The sequence below is a fragment of the Tamandua tetradactyla genome, chromosome 4 (assembly GCF_023851605.1).
Source record: "Tamandua tetradactyla isolate mTamTet1 chromosome 4, mTamTet1.pri, whole genome shotgun sequence".
NCBI lineage: Eukaryota > Metazoa > Chordata > Mammalia > Pilosa > Myrmecophagidae > Tamandua > Tamandua tetradactyla.
Window position 1 is genome coordinate 142998901 of NC_135330.1, and position 23282 is coordinate 143022182.

General features: G+C 36.1%; 1 protein-coding gene across 4 annotated transcripts in view; it reads right to left on the minus strand.

Moving 5' to 3' along the window:
* Window positions 1-23282, minus strand: part of TBC1D4 (TBC1 domain family member 4) — a 245825-nt gene that overhangs the window by 71511 nt on the left and 151032 nt on the right. For all 4 annotated transcript variants that reach the window (XM_077158430.1, XM_077158431.1, XM_077158432.1 and 1 more), the window contains exons 4-5: window positions 16893-16997; window positions 5547-5679 (exon numbers count right to left, since the gene is read on the minus strand). In XM_077158430.1, coding sequence (XP_077014545.1) covers window positions 5547-5679; window positions 16893-16997 — 238 coding nt within the window. The remainder of the gene's footprint in view (window positions 1-5546; window positions 5680-16892; window positions 16998-23282) is intronic.

A 23282-nucleotide genomic window follows, 5' to 3' on the forward strand; every position in this document is an offset into this window, starting at 1 on the left:
AAAGAAGGAAAGTCAGATATGATATATATAATACAAAAGGCAAAATGGTAGAGGAAAATATTATCCAAACAGTAATAACACTAAATGTTAATGGACTGAATTCCCCAATCAAAAGACATAGACTGGCAGAATGGATTAAAAAACAGGATCCTTCCATATGCTGTCTACAGGAAACACATCTTAGACCCAAAGATAAACATAGGTTGAAAGTGAAAGGTTGGGAAAAGATATTTCATGCAAATAACAACCAGAAAAGAGCAGGAGTGGCTATACTAATATCCAACAAATTAGACTTCAAATGCAAAACAGTTAAAAGAGACAGAGAAGGACACTATCTACTAATAAAAGGAACAATTAAACAAGAAGACATAACAATCATAAATATTTACACACCGAACCAGAATGCCCCAAAATACGTGAGGAATACACTGCAAACACTGAAAAGGGAAATAGACACATCTACCATAATAGTTGGAGACTTCAATTCACCACTCTCATCAATGGACAGAACATCTACACAGAGGATCAATAAAGAAATAGAGAATCTGAATATTACTATAAATGAGCTAGACTTAACAGACATTTATAGGACATTACATCCCACAACAGCAGGATACATCGTTTTCTCAAGTGCTCATGGATCATTCTCAAAGATAGACCATATGCTGGGTCACAAAGCAAGTCTTAACAAATTTAAAAAGATTGAAATCATACACAACACTTTCTCGGATCATAAAGGAATGAAGTTGGAAATCAATAATAGGCGGAGTGCCAGAAAATTCACATATACGTGGAGGCTCAACAACACACTCTTAAACAACGACGGGGTCAAAGAAGAAATTGCTAGAGAAATTAGTAAATACCTCGAGGCGAATGAAAATGAAAACACAACATATCAAAACTTATGGGACGCAGCAAAGGCAGTGCTAAGAGGGAAATTTATTGCCCTAAATGCCTATATCAGAAAAGAAGAAAAGGCAAACATGCAGGAATTAACTGTCCACTTGGAAGAACTGGAGAAAGAACAGCAAACTAATCCCAAAGCAAGCAAAAGGAAAGAAATAACAAAGATTAGAGCAGAAATAAATGAAATTGAAAACAACAGAGAAAATCAATAAGACCAGAAGTTGGTTCTATGAGAAAATCAATAAGATTGATGGGCCCTTAGCAAGATTGACAAAAAGAAGAAGAGAGAGGATGCAAATAAATAAGATCAGAAATGGAAGAGGAGACATAACTACTGACCTCACAGAAATAAAGGAGGTAATAACAGGATACTATGAACAACTTTACACTAATAAATACAACAATTTAGATGAAATGGATGGGTTCCTGGAAAGACATGAACAACCAACTTTGACTCAAGAAGACATAGATGACCTCAACAAACCAATCACAAGTAAAGAAATTGAATTGGTCATTCAAAAGCTTCCTAAAAAGAAAAGTCCAGGACCAGACAGCTTCACATCTGAATTCTATCAAACATTCCAGAAAGAATTAGTACCAACTCTCCTCAAACTCTTCAAAAAAATCGAAGTGGAGGGAAAACTACCTAATTCATTTTACGAAGCCAACATCACCCTCATACCAAAACCAGGCAAAGATATTACAAAAAAAGAAAACTACAGACCAATCTCTCTAATGAATATAGATGCAAAAATCCTCAATAAAATTCTAGCAAATCGTATCCAACAACACATTAAAAGAATTATACATCATGACCAAGTAGGATTCATCCCAGGTATGCAAGGATGGTTCAACATAAGAAAATCAATTCATGTAATACACCATATCAACAAATCAAAGCAGAAAAATCACATGATCATCTCAATTGATGCAGAGAAGGCATTTGACAAGATTCAACATCCTTTCCTTTTGAAAACACTTCAAAAGATAGGAATACAAGGGAACTTCCTTAAAATGATAGAGGGAATATATGAAAAACCCACAGCTAATATCATCCTCAATGGGGAAAAATTGAAAACTTTCCCCCTAAGATCAGGAACAAGACAAGGATGTCCACTATCACCACTATTAGTCAACATTGTGTTGGAGGTTCTAGCCAGAGCAATTAGACAAGAAAAAGAAATACAAGGCATCAAAATTGGAAAGGAAGAAGTAAAACTATCACTGTTTGCAGACGATATGATACTATATGTCGAAAACCCGGAAAAATCCACAACAAAACTACTAGAGCTAATAAATGAGTACAGCAAAGTAGCAGGTTACAAGATCAACATTCAAAAATCTGTAGCATTTCTATACGGTAGTAATGAACAAGCTGAGGGGGAAATCAAGAAACAAATCCCATTTACAATCGCAACTAAAAGAATGAAATACCTAGGAATAAATTTAACTAAAGAGACAAAAAACCTATATAAAGAAAACTACAAAAAACTGTTAAAAGAAATCACAGAAGACCTAAATAGATGGAAGCGCATACCATGTTCATGGATTGGAAGACTAAATATAGTTAAGATGTCAATCCTACCTAAATTGATTTACAGATTCAATGCAACACCAATCAAAATCCCAACAACTTATTTTTCAGAAATAGAAAAACCAATAAGCAAATTTATCTGGAAGGGCAGGGTGCCCCGAATTGCTCAAAACATCTTGAGGAAAAAAAACAAAGCTGGAGGTCTCGCGCTCCTGACTTTAAGGCATATTATGAAGCCACAGTGGTCAAAACAGCATGGTATTGGCATAAAGATAGATATATCGACCAATGGAATCGAATAGAGTGCTCAGATATAGACCCTCTCATCTATGGACATTTGATCTTTGATAAGGCAGTCAAGCCAACTCACCTGGGACAGAACAGTCTCTTCAATAAATGGTGCCTAGAGAACTGGATATCCATATGCAAGAGAATGAAAGAAGACCCATATCTCACACCCTATACAAAAGTTAACTCAAAATGGATCAAAGATCTAAACATTAGGTCTAAGACCATAAAACAGTTAGAGGAAAATGTAGGGAGATATCTTATGAAACTTACAATTGGAGGCGGTTTTATGGACTTTAAACCTAAAGCAAGAGCACTGAAGAAGGAAATAAATAAATGGGAACTCCTCAAAATTAAACACTTTTGTGCATCAAAGAACTTCATCAAGAAAGTAGAAAGACAGCCTACACAATGGGAGACAATATTTGGAAATGACATATCAGATAAAGGTCTAGTATCCAGAATTTATAAAGAGATTGTTCAACTCAACAACAAAAAGACAGCCAACCCAATTACAAAATGGGAAAAAGACTTGAACAGACACCTATCAGAAGAGGAAATACAAATGGCCAAAAGGTACATGAAAAGATGATCTATGTCCCTGGCCATTAGAGAAATGCAAATCAAAACCACAATGAGATATCATCTCACACCCACCAGAATGGCCATTATCAACAAAACAGAAAATGACAAGTGCTGGAGAGGATGCGGAGAAAGAGGCACACTTATCCACTGTTGGTGGGAATGTCAAATGGTGCAACCACTGTGGAAGGCAGTTTGGCGGTTCCTCAAGAAGCTGAATATAGAATTGCCATACGACCCAGCAATACCATTGCTAGGTATCTATTCAGAGGACTTAAGGGCAAAGACACAAACGGACATTTGCACACCAATGTTTATAGCAGCGTTATTTACAATTGCAAAGAGATGGAAACAGCCAAAATGTCCATCAACAGACGAGTGGCTAAACAAACTGTGGTATATACATACGATGGAATATTATGCAGCTTTAAGACAGACTAAACTTATGAAGCATGTAATAACATGGATGGACCTAGAGAACATTATGCTGAGTGAGTCTAGCCAAAAACTAAAAGACAAATACTGTATGGTCCCACTGATGTGAACCGACATTCGAGAATAAACTTGGAATGTGTCATTGGTAACAGAGTCCAGCAGGAGTTAGAAACAGGGTAAGATAATGGGTAATTGGAGCTGAAGGGATACAGACTGTGCAACAGGACTAGATACAAAAACTCAAAAATGGACAGCACAATAATACCTAATTGTAAAGTAATCATGTTAAAACACTGAATGAAGCTGCATCTGAGCTATAGGTTTTTGTTTTGTTTTGTTTTGTTTTGTTTTTTACTATTATTATTACTTTTATTTTTTTCTCTATATTAACATTCTATATCTTTTTCTGTTGTGTTGCTAGTTCTTCTAAACCGATGCAAATGTACTAAGAAACGATGATCATGCGTCTATGTGATGATGTTAAGAATTATTGATTGCATATGTAGAACGGTATGATTTCTAAATGTTGGGTTAATTTCTTTTTTTCCATTAATTAATAAAAAAAAAAGTTTTTTCCTTATTTTCTTTTAATTATTCTGATAGTTTGTTTCTTTAGACTGAGGACTTCAATCCATTTAGGATGTATTTCAAACAGGAAAAGCGGTAGGGATCTTTCTCCCTTTGTGTAGCTAACGGATCCAACACCATTTCCTAGGTAATTTAGTGCATCTCCATAGATTGATAATGCTCCCTTTACTATATTAAGGAATGTTTTATATTTGCAAATGTTTTATATGTCTTTGAAAATAATATGCAATCTATAAAACTGTAATTATGAATTCTGAAAAATCTGAACATTATTATTAAATAGTCCTGAATCACATAGTTTAGTGGATATTCCATAAAGCAATGCTGTGTTTATCACTAATTTTGCCATGTGCTAAAGAGTCTGCTATTTATTGTACAGAAACCACAATATGCATTTACGATGCCTTGACCATTTTCTGATTTATTCTGTGTTGGTGCTCTCCCCCATCTGGTATAACACCTGTCATGCTGAACTGCATGTATCTGCTCACATACTGTCTTTCTCTCTAGACTATAAACTTTCTAAAAGCATGTTCCATGTTTCAATCATTTCTGTATTCCCAGTGCCACCCAGCACACTGCCTGGCACATGAGTAAAGGCTCAACAAGTGTTGATTAAATCGCGGCTCTTATGCAGTAGTTTTCAACTCACAAGCATCACCCTTCTACCTTTCCCTCATGCCCCTCCCTCCTCCTCAGAAACAAGTTAAAATACATATATATATTGCTTTATAGTAGCACCTCTATTATCTCTCTGTTAACAGACGACATTTGAAAGCCAAGCCTTCAAATTTGAAATTCCGATACAGTTCTAAACCTTCAGGGAAAAGGAATACATCATCGAGTGAGGGGAAGAAAAAGAATTACAGTGACATTCTGTGATAGCTTTGCCTCTATTCACTCCATAAATATTTGATCAGTTCATTTCATGTATATAGCAGAATCTTAAGAACTATGGGAAACACAAGTCCCTTCCTTGATTTTTTTTCCTACATGATGAAAAACAGAGAGAGAAAGAGAAACACCAAAAGAAAAAAGAGAAGCCAAGCACCTAGGAGAGTCTGGCAGTTCAAATTGGACTAGATATGAGAAATGATTCTTTGGGCTCTTGTTCTCACTAGAAACAAAGAACTGTTGAACGACAGTAGGGACTTCCTCATTTCCCAAATGCCAAAGCAAATTCCCCTCTTGCCAAGGCTAAGTTTCAGTGTACCTTCAATCCTCTCACAGAGCTTATGCAAAGAGTGCATGGGGCAGGCCTCACACAGCTTAACCGGGGTCTTGGCATTCTGCAGGGCAGCCGCCGTACTGAAAGCCTGTTTCAGAGTCAGCATCACCTCTTCAACCTACAAGAAGAAACAAAACTCAGGCCGAGGGAAGGCTGCTTTCATGGCAACAAATTAAAAACGCAATACAAATGTGAGACTTTATGGGTGCTGACTAATGGAATTTTTATGACTATAAAGCAGAGAGAAAATGTCAAGACCTGAAGCTAAACCTTTTATATATATCACTGAATGAAATAAGTTCACTTAAAAAATTACTTATTTTTAATTGCAGTAAAATATATAGAACATTAGAAATCATTTTAACCATTTTGTAAGAGGACAATTCTGTAACCTCAAGTACACAGACAATACTGTGCAACTTTCACCATTATTTATTTCCAGACTATTTTCATCATTCCCAACCAAAACTCATACCCATTAAGCAGCAACTCCCCATGCCAGGCCCATTCTCCCATCCCAGGTTACCACTATTCTGCTTTCTGTCTCTACGAATTTGCTTATTTTAAGTATTTCATTTCAGAGAAATCATACAATATTTGTCCTTTTGTGTCTGCCTTATTTCACACAACATGATGTCTTCCAGGTTCATGGTACATATTATAGCATACATCAGCATTTAATTTCTTTTCTTTTTTTTTTTTTCACATGGGCAGGCACTGGGAATCAAACCCGGGTCCTCTGACATGGCAGGCAAGCATTCTTGCTTGTTGAGCCACCGTGGCCCGCCCATTTAATTTCTTTTTATGGCTGAATAATATTCCATTATATGGATACACCACATATTGTTTATTTACTTATCTGTTGATGGACAGTTGGTTTGTTTTCACCTTTTGGCAATTATAAATAACGTGGCATTGCACACTGGTGTGCAAATAACTGCCTGAGTCTCAGTTTTCAATTCTTTGGGTATATACCCAGGAGCGGAAATGCTAAGTTATATGGTAATTATATTATTTAACTTTTTTCTGAAATGTCAAACTGTTTCCCACAGCAGCTACACCATTGTATATTCCCACCAACAATGTACCAAGATTCCTCTGTTGCCACATCCTGGCCAACCCTCGTTATTTTTTGCATTTTTTAGAAACAACCATGTTTGCTAGCTGCCAGAATGCAACACACCAGAGACAGACTGGCTTTCAATAAAAGGGGGTTTATTTTATTAGTTCTTCAGAGGAAAGGCAGCTAACCTTCAACTGAGGTTCTTTCTTACTTGGGAAGGCACAGGAGGATCTCTGCTGGCCTACTCTTCAAGCCTCTGGGTTCCAACAACTTTCCCTGGGGTGACTTCTTTCTGCATCTCCAAAGGCCTGGGCTGAGCTGCGAGTACTGAGATGAGGTATGCTGAGCTGCCTGGGCTGTGCTGCACTGAACTCTCTCATTAAAGCACCAGCCAATTAAATCAAACATCATTCATTACAGCAGACACACCTCTTAGCTGACTGCAGATGTAATGGGAAACAGATGAGGTTCATGTATCATTGGCTCATGACCACAGCAACAGAACTAGGCCTTCACCTGGCCAAGTTGACAACTGAATCTAACTAGCACAAACCAAATTTGGATATGAAATGTTATCTCATAATTTCAACTTGAATTTCTCTAATGGCTAAGGATATTTAGCATTCTTACATATGTTTATTGGCCATGTGTATACCTTCTTTGGAGAAATGTCTATTTAAACCTTTGACCTGCTTTTTAATTTGGTTGTCTTTTTGTTGTTGAATGATAGGAATTCTTTACATATTCTAGATATTAAACCATATGATTTTCAAATATTTTCTCCTGTTCTGTAGGTTGTCTTTTCAATTTCTTGATAAAGTCCTTTAATGCACAAAAGTTTTTAATTTTAATGTAGTGCATTCTATTTTTTTTTTAAAAATTCATTGCCTGATACAGTATCTTGAAGATAGTTCCCTATGTTTTCTTGTACAAATTTTATAGTATTAGGTTTTATATTTAGGGTTGTTGCTCCATTTTTAAATTAATTTTTGTAGATGGTTTGAGGTAAGAGTCTAAATTCATTCTTTTGCATGTGGATAACCAGTCATCCCAAAATCATTTGTTGAAGAGACTATTTTCTCCCCAATGAATGGATCTGGCATTCTTGCTGAAAATCCACAGATATGTGGATTTATCTCCGAACTCTCAATTATATTTCACTTGCTCTGCATGTCTCTCCTTACACCAGTATCACACTGTCCCAATACTTGTAGCTTTGTAGTAAGTTTTGAAATCAGTAAGTGTGAGTCTCCAATTTTGCTGTTCTTTTACAAGACTGTTTTGCCTACTTAGAGTCCTTTGCAATTCCATATAATTTTGAGGACTGGCTTGTCCATTCCTTAAAAAAAAAAAGGCTCCTGGTATTTGTATAGGGATTGCATTAAATTTGTAGATCACATTAAACAGTACTGATTTCTTAATAATATTATGTCTCCCAATCCATGAACATGAGATGTCTTCCCATTTATTTAGGTCTTAGTTAATTTCTTTCAGAAATGTGTTATTTTCCACTGTACAAGTCTTTCACCTCCTTGGTTAAAATTATTCATCTTTTATTTTGTTCTTTTAGCTGCCATTGTAAATGGAATTGTTTTCTTGACTTTCTTTTGAGAATGTCCATTACTGGTGTATAGAAACTCAACTGACTTCTGTGTGTTTATCCTGCCACTTTCCTGAATTTGTTTACTAGTTTTGTACATTTCTTGTGGATTCTTTGGGATTCTCTTTATATAGCATCATGTCACCTGCTAATAGGGATAGTTTTACTTCTTCATTTCCAATTTGGATGCCTTTTTTTTCTTCTTGCCTGATTGCTTTGGCTGGAAATTCTAGTACAATATTAAATAACAGTCAGGATAGTAGGCATCCTTGTCTTTTCCCTGTTCTTAGGGAACATACTCAGTCTTTGAGTATAATATTTGCTGTGGGGTTTTCCTAAATGTCCTTCATCATGTTGAGAAAGTTTCCTTCCACTCCTGGTTCTCTGAGTGTTTTTATCATGAAAGGGTGCTCGATTTTGTCAAATGCCTTTTCTGTGTCAATTCAGATGATCACATGTTTTTTCCCTTCATTCTATTAATGTGGTGTATTACACTGATTGATTTTCTTACAGTGAATCATTTTTGCATTCCTGGAATAAATCCCACTTGGTTGTGGTGTACAATCCTTGTAATATACTTTTGGATTCAGTTTGCCAGTATTTTTTGAGGATTTTGACATCTACATTCTAAGGAATATGGGCCTATAATTTTCTTTTCTTGTGCTGTTTTTATCTTGCTTTGCTATCACAGTAATGCTGGTCTCATAGAATGAATTAGGAAGTGTTCCCTCTTGTATTTTTTGAAGTTTGAGAAGGCTTGGTGTTAAATCTTCTTTAAATGTTTGGTAGAATTCAGCAGTGAAGATACTGGTCCTGGACTTGCCTTTTTGGGGAGGCTTTTGATTACTGAATCAATCTCTTTACTTGCTATAATTCTACTGATATTTTTTATTTGTTCTTGCTTCAGATTAGGTAAATTTCATGTTTCTAGGAATCTGTCCATTTTATCTAGATATTCTAATTTGTTGGAATATAAATGTTCATACTGCCCTCTTACCCCTTTTATTTCTGTAAGGTTGGTAGTATTGTCCCCATTTTCATTCCTAATTTTAGTTATTAGTGTCCTCTCTTTTTTTCCTTTGTTAGTCTGGCTAACAGATTTTATTGATCTTCACAGAAAACCAATTTTTAAATTTTTGATTCTCCCTGTTGTTTTTCTATTTTCTATTTTATTTTCTCTGCTCTAATCTACTATTTCCTTCCTTGAAATAACTTGGCTTATTAGTTTACTCTTCTTTTCTAGTTTCCTTAGGTATGAATTCATGATCTTTTTAAATGTAGGCATTTAGAGCTATAATTTTCACTTTGAGCACTGCCTTCACTGCATACCCTAAGTTTTGTATGTTTAATTTTCGTTTTTATCCTTCTCACGGTATTTCTAATTTCCCTTGTGATCTCATCTCGGTTTATTGGTTATTTAATATTGTGTTGTTTAATTACACATATTTGTAATTTTTCCAGTTTTCTTTCTGTTACAGATATTTCATTTCCTTCCAGCATGATCTAAGAAGATACTTTGTATGGTTTTAATATTTTAAGTGAAATAAGGCCATTTAATGTGTATAATACTGATCTATTAGGTGAATGCTACCCTTTGAATCTCGCTGAGTGTTTTTTTACCACAGACAGTTTTATTATTCTATCAGTTCTTAGGTATGAATTTATGATCTTTTTTTAGTGTAGACATTTAGAGCTATAATTTTCACTTTGAGTTAACTGGTTTATCAGATAAAAACATCTATGGACGATCAACATTCATTTATATTTATAGGTATCTCACTTGTTTCATACTTTGGGATAAAATTTAATGTGAAAACAAAACGTATTTAAGCTAAATTCTAGGAAAAAATGAGTGAGGAATAATGGTGGGGAAAATCCATGATGGTTGTTGGTCTTATCTTTCTAACTTCTAATTCGTTATCATTCTGCTTCTGATTTGTGGCACTAATAAGTTCTGACACGGTGTTATCTAATAGCTGAGATCTCCCCCAGTAGGCCGGCAGCTTGAAAAATGCCAGTTAGTTTTTCCTTGCTTTTCTGCTAACTAAATCAATAAGTTTGAATCTAGTCTTCTGGTTTCCTACTTGCTTCTTTGAAGCCAAATAACAGATCCTCCTCACACATTGTAAAACCACCTCCAGACTATGCCTCTGTCTTCTCTATGACATAATTACCAATATAAGGGTGTGTTTTCCCCACATTCTGTAAGATTCAGATCAAATTCTAAAACAGGAGAGCTCTGAAATACTAAAAATTGCATCTAAACTTGCTCTGATACCCAACATCATTTGCTATATTTGGTAAACAATTTTTTTGACTATTTTTCCTCTTCCCCTATAGCCTGGCTTAAGAATAAATTGTTATTTAAAGTATTTACTCTATTTCTGATTTAAGTGCATGAGGACCCTGGAATAAAGAGAAACTTTAATTTTTTCATATTACTGAAAGATGATATCAAACACAGTGCAGTCAGACATTATTCAATTATGTTATTATATACCACCTTTAAAAAGAGCTTATGAATAATTCATATCATTTCCTGAATAATGAATTATTAATAAAATCTGTTACTATATGCTATAATTAAAAAATAAAGATTTCTAATCCTTGATAACAAAAACATTACATGTTTAATGCCTTTACATTTTGGTCTCATTTACCTTGTAATATATTCAAATGCAATCTGAATTACTTAAGCAGATGCTCATTTATTTATATTTTCTTTTTTCTCATTTATTTAAGGCACTGCAGGGATTAAACATCTGTTTAATAATTTACACAGGTTTCATATAGATATATTACGCTATTTAACAATACTACTTTGTAAAAGATCCCCAGAGAAAATACTGAACTTTCAGGTTTTCTTGTCTATTTATAAATGAAACAAGAAGCCATTTTAATGGTGCCTGAAATGTGACTACCAGGTTTTCCAACCATGAATACTACTTAAAAACTTTTACTTCTAAAATTTTAAATGTTCTATTTTCTAACATCCAGCACTTTTTTCAGATGGCCTATAAATTCTATCATGGGATCAGAGCAACTTAAAGTTCAAATTGACACACTATAAACAATTATTTTGGTCTAGATACAAAAGAAAAGCCTTACAGGTCATGTCAAGAGGTGAAAAGCAAAGGAATAGGGGCAAAGATAAAGAAATTAAATGAAAATTAAAAGAAATAAGGATTCTTGACATTACCATCAGACAAAACCGATTTCCCCAAAAAAAGAATCAATTGGGACAAATAAGGCCAACGTTATTGTTAATGCCCATATATGTATTTAGTATTTTATAGCATAGAGCGTCTAAGAACCCAAAATTGTATAAGAATTTTTAAAGTTTATTTAGACTAATTCTCTAGGAAAATTTAAATCTTCAAATCATCCAAGAAAGAATGGCATCAGTCCTATTTTTGACAACTGTTAACAAGAAGACACTCATCTCTTTCAGTGGTTAATCACCCACACATTGCAATGTTCTCTATATCTATTGGATTTAAAGCCCATTTACCACATGTCCTATACCGCTTATTCTTATGTTGAAGGATCCCAATTACTTCCATTTTCCTTTAAAGAGAAACTTTTCAGAGATTATTCTCTTCTTTGAAACATCTGTAACTTTTCTCACATCTTAAAATGGTAACTTCAAATCTAAACCTCTCTCAATCACCCACTCATCCCCACTTTGCTTGATCCTTAATTCTTAACATCTATTTTAAGGGTATATGCAACATTCGATGTAACAGAAAGATAGCTTCCTCGACTTTATACATCATCTTTTATCAATACACTTTAGTACCATGCTTACTTCATAAGCTATTAGCCATATGGTACTCACACAAGTTCTGGGTCTTAGGTAGCCTGGGTCTTTTTTTCCCTTTGCTTGTATTTTGCCTAAATACTTTCGTCTGCATTTGCATTTTTGTATTTGTATTGGTCCATAAGTAGTAGTGACTTATGCTTTTTTTTCCCCATACTTTTTAAGCCAATTTTGGAGAAAGTACTTTTCAAAAAATGATAACTCTTACAAATCTCAAGGATTGAACAAACACTAAGTCATCTGCTGACAGCTGTGGAAGAAAGGGCAGAAGGAAGGAAGGGAGGAAATGAAGAAGTAAAGAGGGGAGAGGAGAGAGAAAAAGACTGAGTATTTAAATTTCCATTTGCCTGCAACCCTCCAGGGTCCATCAGAACACTGGATTATTTATAAATTCATAGTAATTGCATTTCATCACATGCTACAAAGAAGCAAAAGAAAATGCTGATTGTGTATTCTTTGCATTCAGTGAAGATAAACCAGTATATATGGTTTTACAATACCTTGTCTTACACAACTGCCAAGGCCACATCAATCATAACACTGCTTAGACCTATAATATTTGACTGTTTTTATTCAGTATGTCAATTGCTTAAGCCATCCTCTATGATGCAGAAAATTTACATTTAATCTTTCTTCTAGCTTGTAGTGCTCATGCCTCACTATTCAGTAAAGAGGCAAACTGATAAAATTAGAGTAAACAAGGTTTCAAAGATTCTAGCACAGACCTGTTCTAAAGAATAATGGTGCCAAAACAGAGATTTTATACAGCCTCAATGTAAAAGGAAGACATTCACAGCCAGTCTAGTCTGTTGCCTTAGTCACAGAGCTTCTTAAGGGGGAAGAATACAGCATGTTCCGGGACTTTCTACTGTGACCTCCTGATTATAAAACTCATTTTTCAGGTCTGAGGGTTAAATAAAACTAAAAACAAAAAAATAAACCAAAGCAGAACTATATATGAGATTGGAAAATTAAGAAGTTTACATAGGCTTTCTTTTAGTGCAGGTTATTAGTAAGAATTAATAAGTGCACATAGAAAATAATTGCCTGATAAGAATCAAGTACTTGTTTTATCACTCAAAACACCCTCATCAAGCACCTGCTATTCTAGAACATTGAAGAGATAAAACATGAACAAAGGATGGTCCTAACCATGTGAAATTCCCAATCTAGTGGTGTAGATGATTTGTATATACATAAATTAGTGTGAGTATCGGCAGGCATTGTTAGAGACCTATGAACAAGGTGTAGGAAGTAAGTTCCAAACTAAAAGAATCAGGAAAGTCTTCAGTAGGATATTACATTTAGGCTAGATCCTGAAAGAGGCATAGAAGAAATGATGGTACCTTAGTTTGCCCAAGTTGCTATGACAAATACCACACAATGGGTTGACTTAAACAACAAACATTTGTTGACTCATAGTTTCGGAAACTAGAAGTCCAAAATCAAGACATTGGAAAGGCCATGCTTTTCCCCCAAAGTCCATAACATTCTGGTGCTGGCTTGCCACTTCCTTGAGGTTCTTTTACTTGCCTCTCTGCCTCCAATCCCATGCAACTGCACTCCTTTTGTCTGCTCTTCAGGTTTCCTGAGTTCTAGCCTCCGGCTACTGCGCAGCCTTCTCTGACAGCTGGCTTCTAGTTTCTTCTCTTTATAAAGTCTCCAGTAATATGGATTAAGACCCACCTTTATTCAGGTGGCCACACCATAGCTAAAAATAACATCTTTAAAGGTCCTATTTACACTCACAGTTCATATCCACAGGAATGCAGATTCAGATTAAGAACATGTCTTTGTTAGAGTACATAATTCAATCTCCCACAGAAAGGGAAAAGTATTTCAGGTTATAATAGGGCCAGGCCACGCCTGCTTTACATCCAGTGAAGCAGTAAGAAGTAAAATATAGACCTAGGAAACTAAAGCACTGTACCACCACCTTGTTCAGTAAACAGTGGACCCTTGAAACTGCATGATCTACTTTCCAAGCGTGATGGTAGAAAGTCAGCAAGACCCTGGCTGTGGCCTCCTCTGACACATGGACTCCTCAACCAGAGCAGCAAACTGTAACCTGTGAATTTCAGCTACACTCTCGTGAGCACCTTCAGAGAGCTACAGCCACTCACTTATATTCCTGATCTCGTGTGTGTCTAACACACTAAGCATCTGCTGTGTCAGTAGAAAGCCAAAACAAAAGCAACATCACATCAATCTTCAAAGTAGCCCCTGTGATCTGGCTTCAAGCGTAGCCTGTGAGACAGAGCAGTGTACGCAGTCCCAGAAGGGCATGGCACTCAGGTCTAGGTGGAAAATAGCACAGATGAGACTGGAAATAAATGCTCAAGACCTTCATCTTTAATGCTAGGCAGTCTGGATTTTGTCCTTTCAATAATGAGGCATAAATTGGTTTCTGGTCAGGAAACAGAGAAATAAAACTAGCATAATACAGAAAGTGGATAGATGAAAGATTAAACCAGTGGTAGTAAGACTAGTTAGGATATCAACACCATAGTCCAAGCAAAGAAGATCAATGCCCAGGATCAGATGGCAGATAAAGAGGAAGAAGAGGAGAAATGAATATGAGAGACATCTCTAATAGGATTTGACAAATAACTGGATATTGGAGGTAAAAGGTAGTATAGTATGACTTCTGAATTGGGAAGCTGAGTAGATGGTGCTGCCAAAATTTTAAAAATATGGGATACAGAATAGGTTTTGGAAAGGTAGGAGAGTTAGGGATCCAGAACACGGTAGAAGAATCCGTCTTAGATAGGAAAAGGGACAGAGGAGGGTAAATGATGGGTGCAGAATAGCACATGAGTGGTAAATTATCCCAGACTAATCTTTTCTACCTAACAATTGTTAGTGCTCTGTCACAGGTTCTCTTTGCTTTTCTTTCTCTGTCGTCTTCTGGGTACTCACTCACCTTCATGGCCTTCAACTATCATTTACATAATGGTAACTTCCAATGCCCATCTCAGTCCTGAACAGAATGTGCACTGGTCACCTGGATATTAATATGTGGATACCCCATAGGTATGGTTAACTATCTAGGCTGAAAATGGAACTCATATTGAACTCTGTAGGGTGAGAAACTCTAAAGGAATCAGAGTAGTATATTCCCTGGAGAAAAAGTTGAGAGCCAGAGAACACTGGTCAAAAAAATATACTTGCATCAATTCACTCTCATGTTCCAAACTGGGAAGATGGAAGGCAGGAGTTAAGCAGGAACTTGTTCATGAACCAAGGAAAGGAGATGCCGTCTGACTTATTTGTACACTTCTAAATAGTGTGTCCCTCTGGAAAAATGTCTGTAGGAAGATTACATGTCTAAGGAAATATTTTTATATAAATATTCAAAGAATGGTGATGTATAAAGCTAAAGGTTTGTGTTAAAATGGTTGGGGATAATACTAAAAACCTTGAGGAAAAAAAATCAACATATTTTTTATCATTTAAATGTATTTTCAAGGCTGCTTTACATATTTCCTCTCAAATCCAATTGCCACCATAAAAGAGCAGGTGGTAGAAGTGCTGGAATTGACTTTTAAATTCCAAAGAAGGAAAACAAGGCTTATCACAAGACCACAAAGAATAAATTATTCAAAAAATCTAAGGACTGGTAGAAAGAGATAAAGGAAAAGAACAAAAATACTTTTCAACTCTGCTGATATGAACATTATCTATTCTGAGATATTGTAGGAATTAAGAGAATAAAAGGGCAATGGCCATCCTATCTTCTTACATTAGCAACAGAAAAAGTAACAGCTTTTCCTCTATGACTATTTTCTCCTTATTTTTTAAAAATACTCATAGTGGGCAGTGCAATGGTGGCTCAAGAGGCAGAATTCTTGCCTGCATGCCAGAGACCCAGGTTCAATTCCCAGAGAGTGCCCATGCCAACAACAAAAAAATACTCACAGCAACATGACCAGATTTTGTATATTATCTAAACTTTAAAAATTACTATTACAATTTATTTTTTATTTTCTACTGTTGTGCAGCATGAAGGGCAAATGCATATTTTTAGATGCCTCTTTTCCCACTGACAGCTGTTTTTGCAAGGACTGGGCTCAAAAGAGACAAGTCCTCTGTTAGACAGATGTGTGGTGTAACTGAGAAATCAGGATATAGGGAATGATTTTAATTGCTGAGTCACTATATATATATTCCTTTTTGCTTTCTGGTATACTGGAGTAGACAGAGGGAAATTCCTGACATCTTTAAATTGTAATCCAGCTGCCTTGATCTCTGATAATGATTGTATAGCTCTTATTTTCTGCTCCTGTGATTGTAAAAACCTTGTGACTAACCTTCATTTGTACTCAGGTATCCAGTTTTTCAACTTCAGAGTCTTGTGATCACTAAAGATAGCCCCTAATGTTTGTTAATGAATGGTCTTGGGTCCACCCAGATCTAACCAACCCAAAATCTAAAGTTATCTTGATGACTGAGAATGGATCTAACCAGAGTGGGCCCGCCGGACATGCACAGTAAATTGGACTTTAACCTGCAACCTATACCTCATTCTGTAACTTTCTTTCATACATTCTGTGATTAAGCATGTAATCAATCTGTGCATGCTCAATAATTAAATCCCCTCTAATTATATAATCTGCATTGAGGCCACTGTGCTCATTATCCTAAACCCTGTCCATCTTTTCTCTAATAAAATTATCTCGATTTCTGCAGTTCAGGGAGATTTTGGGGTGTTAGACCATCTGCTCTCCTACTATGCACCTAGTAATAAACTCTTTGTCTCTTTGAAAACCCAGAGTCTCAGAAATTGATTATTGAGTGTGTTGGCAAAACACTGGGAAAGGATGGGGGCAGTAATAACATATCACTTACCAGGGATTCGCTCGCACACTGGAACACATAGCAAATATACTGGCTCAGCCCAGCCTCTGCAGATTCCCGACAGATAAATCCAAAGTGATCGATATGCTTTATACCCTAGAGGGGGGGAAAAGAAGTAAGTATTTATGGTAGTATGTCCTTTTAATCCATTATAGGGAAATCAACATCAATGCTATGCTTTCACAGTTCTGTGAATCTCTCCTTCACAGCACTAGGATAGGGAACATAGTGTCATAACTTTATATGGGGGGCTTTTGATAAATAAAATAAAGGGAGAGACCAACTCAGATTGTTTTGTGACTCAGGGCCACAGAAAGAAAAATACTGATGGCATAATCCATTGCAGTTTGCAATTAAACCTCTACTCAGTCTTTGGAGGCAACAAAGTTTCCAATTTATAGATCTTCTTAGAACAGGCAGCATGATGATTCCTCATGAGCCCTGTTCTTATTTATATGAAGATAAAAATCTGAGAACTAAAACAGCCAGTGCTCTAATTAAAGGGACATGCAATTCCCTAAAGTATGCATGAAAAAGTACTATTGTTCTATTTATAGACACTCAAGGAACTGAACCTGCTAGGAGATTGTGCTAATTTTCTAGGGTATTATGTACCCCAGAAAAACCATGTTTTAAGCCTAATTCAATCTTGTGGGAGCCGCTGTTTCTTTTAATCCTGATTCAACACCATAGGTTAGAAACTTTCGATTATCTCCACGGAGATGTGACACATCCAATTATGGGTGTGATTTTTTGTTAGACAGAGATATGACTCCACCTATTCCTGGTGGGTCCTGATTTGTTCACCGGAATCCTTTAAAAGAGGAAATATTTTGGAGAGAGTCAGAATTGACAGAACACAGATGCCGACCCTTGGAGAACAGAGAAAAGTTTGGAAATGCCTGGAACCCAGCAGATGTCACCATGAGATGTTAAGCAAGCCAGAACCTAGAAAGAGCCAAGGGAAGCCAAGAGATGAAAGCCAGCCCCAGAGAAGCAAAGTGATGAACCTCCACAGGAGCAGAGGCTGAAAGCAACAGAACCCAAGAGCAAGGGACTAATTCCAGCTGACAGAAGTGTTCCAGATGCATCAGCTTTTCTTGAGTGAAGATAACCTCTCGTTGGTGCCTTAATCTGGAAACTTTCACTTCCTTTGAATGTAAAGGAACTTGTAATTTATTAAATTCCCTTTTTAAAAAGCCATTCCATTTCTGGTACATTGCATTCTGGCAGGTTGCAAACTAACACAGAGATCAATACGTTATAGAAATTAGCACAGGTGTCAATTAACCCAAATTCAAAAATAACCCACTGCAATTCCTGAATTTAGACTAAGCAATTTGTTAAAATTAATAAAAAATTCTGAATCACCTGTGACTGTCATTCAGCCTGAATATATACACACCAATTTGGAGAAAGCACCTTGTAATTTTAACAGCAAGCACAGTGCTTTGAAAAGCCAGACAGACAAGTTGTCTTGAAATCACTTAATCCCAGTGAAAAGAATGCTGGCTTTGGAATCAGACCAATCTGTGCTTAACTCCTCATTCAACCAATCTACTAAGTGTGAGATTCCATGCTGGTCGCTAATAATTGCCAAAGAGCCTACATTTCTTATCATAAAAGAAATGGTATCAACTTAAAGGAAGATTGTGGAGTAGAGTAGGCTGGATTAACCATCACTCCTTGGAACAACAAGAAAGGGGACAGAAAGAAACGACAAGACTACAGTTTCAGATTGTGAGTGACTGGAGAAAATATGCATTTCATAGGGAGGTTCTGGATTAGAGAAGCAGGAAGATGAGGATGGGATGAGTCCATTCAGCCACGACCCCAGCAGGGGCAATTGGTGGCCCATAAGAAAGTATGGGTCCGAGGAAGTGGACTGTCCCTCCATTCACCCTGCCCCAGCAGCTCCTTTGGGAACTCTCCCCATGCAGTTCTGAAGTCAGCAGCACCCATGGGGAGCCCAGAGGCATGCCTTAGTCACCGGCCAGGTAAAGTTGCTCCACTGGGGGCTGAGATCAGCCATCCTATTGGGCACTATGAACAGCAGCTCCACTAATCACCAGACATTGTGAACAGATGCCACATCCTGTGCACTGGGGCCACTCGCTCTGCTCCATGCCAGGAACAGCCACCCTACAATGCATGTCATTTTATTCAGCTGGCTGCCATAGAGGCAGGCCCAAGGGGAGGAGGTGGTTTAAAAGCATCATCTGCTGGGAAGAAGCAGTAAATGCAATCTGGAAAACTCCCTATCTACCTAGTTTGTTTGTTTTTTTTCTTCTTCTGTGGCACCAGTAGGACCTCACTCCCAATATATATCTTGTACCATCTCCTTCTGGCGTTGGAGCCTCCTATTGTTAAAGTGTTTTGTTTGTTTGCTTTGGTGCATGGGCCAGGAGTTGAGCCCTGTGTGGTGGCCCAGTGTTCTGCCACTGAACTACCCATGCACTCCCACCTAGCTTTTAATAGATCCTTGAGTAGAACTACACCCCCTTCATGAGATCTGGGCCTTGGTTTGGCAGGGAATTACTGACATGCCAAGTGCAGAAGGAGATCTTCAACCCAAATCCAACCAAATACAAAGCCTTAGAGGAGTGGACAAAATCAACTTGAAAAGTCACCTTATTAAGATAATCAAATGCCCTGGACACAACATCACAAAACATGTGAAGATTCAAAAGGACATAGACCAGCCAAATGACTCAATCAAATCACTACAGAATGGACACACAATTTGGATCAACTAATCAAGATTGTTCAGAATGACAGAAAGGACATCAAGAAGACACTAGGAGAGTATGAAGAATACTTTGAAAGAATAAATAGAAATATAGCATATCTCACAGAGATTAAAGATAATGTAAACCAAATCTGAAATATACTAGAAACACATGATACTAGATTCAATGAAGGAGAATAAAGAATAAGTGAGCTAGAAGATAGGGCATGGAACAAAAGAACTGGTCAAAAGAACAAATGGCAAGAAACATGGAAAAACTGGAAATGTATTTCAGGGAAATGATGAACAATGCAAAGGGCACAAATAAAAGAATCATCGCTGTCCCAGAAGGAGAAGAGAAGAGTAAAGAGCTTGAAAGGTTAGTGGAAGAGACAATGGCGAAAAACTTCCCAACCTATATAAAAGATACACATATGCAAATCAAAGACAATCAATGAACCCCAAATAGAATAAATGCAAACAGGACTACTCCCAAGACCATATTAATCAGATTGTCAAATGCTGAAGAGAAGCAGAAATTTTTGAAAGCAACAAGAGAAAAGTGATTTGCTACATTCAAGGGAAACCACATAAGACTGCATTCAGATTACTCAACAGTCAGCATAGAGGCAAAAAGGCAGTGGTATGATATACTTAAGAACCTGGATGAGAAATGCTTCCAGCCAAGAATTCTTTATCTAGACAAGCTGTCCTTCAAAATTAAGGGAGAGATTAAAATTTTCTCAGACAAATAAAGACAAAGAGAATTTGTCTACAAGATACCTGCCCTACCAGAAATTCTAAAAAGAGTCCTGTCAGCTTAAAAAAAAAAAAAGACAGAAAAGGGAGGTCTGGAGGAGGGCACAGAATTGAAGAGTACCAGTAAGGGTAATTTAAAGGATAAAGAGAGAGAGAGAGAGGAAAAGAATATATAAATCTGACAAATAAAAACTAAAGAATAAGATGGTAGATTCAAGAACAGCTTTTACAGTAATAACTTCGAATGTTAATGAACTAAACTCTCCAATCAAAAAATACAGATTGGCAAAATAGACTAAAAAATATGACCCAGTAAGGGGTATTGTAAAAATTTTTTTTTTTCTGTTTTCGTTTTATTTTTCTATTGTCTTTTTATTTCTCTTTCTGAATTGATGCAAATGTTCTGGGAAATGATCATGATGATGAATATGGAACTATGTGATGATATTGTGAATTGCTAAGTGTATGTGTAGAGCGGAATGAGTATGTGTTGGGAATGTTTGTGTTTCTTTCTTGAAATTTTTTTTAATTAATTAAAAAATTAAAAATAAATAAACAAACAACATGCCCTAAGTCAGAAAGCACCCAAAGACTTAAAAAAAGAAAAGGCAACACAACATCCAACATGGGAACTGTAAAATATACATTATATCTTTCTGTATTCGTTTTTCTTGGCTATCTTTCTTCCTTCCATAATAGATTAAATCTACGGTTTTGAAAATGTGTCCTACAAAACCCTAGGATTACCAAGGATCCTCCTAGGGCCCATCTACTTATCTCAGGCACCTCTCTCCTGATAGCCTCTCTTTCTTCCAGAGTAGCTTCACATCAATCTCTGACATATTGGACATTTACATAGATTTTCATATGAACATGACAATTGATTTGCTTAATAAAGATTGAAAACCAAAAATACATATATATATATATATATATATATATATATATATATATATATATATGACCCAGCTATATGCTGTTTACAAGAGATGCATCTTAGACCCAAGGATACAAATAGCCTAAAAGTGAAAGGATGGAAAAAGATGTTCTATGCAAGCTGTAACCAAACAAAAGAAGGAGTAATATCAGATAAAATAGGCTTTAAATGTAAAGATGTCATAAGAGACAAAGAAGGACAGTACATATTAATAAAAGAGACAATTACCAAGAAGAAATAATAAACATAAATGTTTACGCTCCTAATCAAAAAGCTCCAAAATCCATGAGACAAACATTGGCAAAATTGATGGAGGCTATAGACGTTTCCACAATAATAGTAGGAGACTTCAATATACCACTCTTCACTATAGATAGAACAACCAGACAGAGGAACAACAAGGAAATAAATAACTTAATAAGAATTAGACCTAACACACATATATAGATCATTACACCCCAAAACACCAGGATATACATTCTTCTCTAGTGCCCATGGAATATTCTCCAGGATAGACTATATGCTGGGACACAAAACAAGTCTTTATAAATTTAATAAGATAGAAATTATCAAAAGCAATTCCTCTGACTACAATGGAATGAGGCTGGAAATTAATAACCACAAAAGAACTAGAACTTCTACAAATATATGGAGATTAAACAACATACTCTTAAATGATCAATGGGTCAATGAAGAAATTGTTAGAGAAACTGGTAAATATCTGGAGACAAATGAAAATGAGAATAAAACATATCGGAACATATGGATGTGGCAAAGGCAATACTGAGAGGGAAATTTATTGCTCTAAATGCCTATATTAAAATGCAAGAGTGAGCAAAAATTTAGGATTTAACTGTCTAGAGGAACTAGACAAAGAACAGCAAACTAACCCCAAAGCAAATAGAAAAAGAGAAATAACAAAGATTAAAGCAGAAATAAATGAACTGGAGAACAACAACAACAAAAAGAATCAACAAAATCAAAAGTTGGTTCTTTGAGAAAATAAGCAAAATTGATGGATCCCTAGCTAGGCTGATAAAAAAAAGAGAGAGGATGCAAATAAACAAAATCAGAAATGAGAGGGGGCCTGTTACTATGGATCCTGAAGAAATTTTAAAAATCATAAGAGGATAATATGAACAACTATACACCAACAAACTAGATAGATGAAATGGTCAAATTCCTAGAAATACATAAACTAACTATACTCACTTGAGAAGAAACAGATTTCAATGAACTAATTACAAGTAAAGAAATTCAATTAGTCATAAAAATCCTCCCACAGCCATTATATAAGATTCTACAAAGGCTCTATGCACTAGGGTAACTTTCCAGAAACCTACAACCTCCAGATGGGTCCCCGGGCCTTTATTTGTAATTGATTCCATCCCCCTATCCCGTATTATTGACAGCCCCTTCCAAAATGAAAATGTTAGAATGTGCACAGCCCAAATACCCCTAAAGAGTGGGAGAAAGATCAAAGGTAATGTTGGAGTTATACACACAAGGTAGGGTTTAACAAATGAATATGATCTCTGAATCATTATAGCCTCTGGTATCTTAGAGCGGCTAGGAGTAAAAACCTAAAATTGTGAAATTGTTACCCATTGTTCCACAAGTAATTGCTGTGTATCCTTTGAAATCTATTGCTTTTTTGTATATATGTTGTTTCTCATAAAGAAAAAGAAAAAAAAAGTCAACTGTGATTATAAATGCACAGCCCCATATGACAATATTGTGAACAACTGATTATACACTTTGGATGATTATACGGTATGTGAATATGTAATATTTATCAATAAAAAATAATTTTAAAAAAGACCAAAGGAGGTGGCATTACAAAAGAGAACATAGGATTTAACAAATAAGCATGACTCCTGAATCATTATATTGATATTTCTTTTAGTCTCCAGTGTCTTAGAGCAGCCAGAAGGGAAAACCTAAAATTGTGGAACTG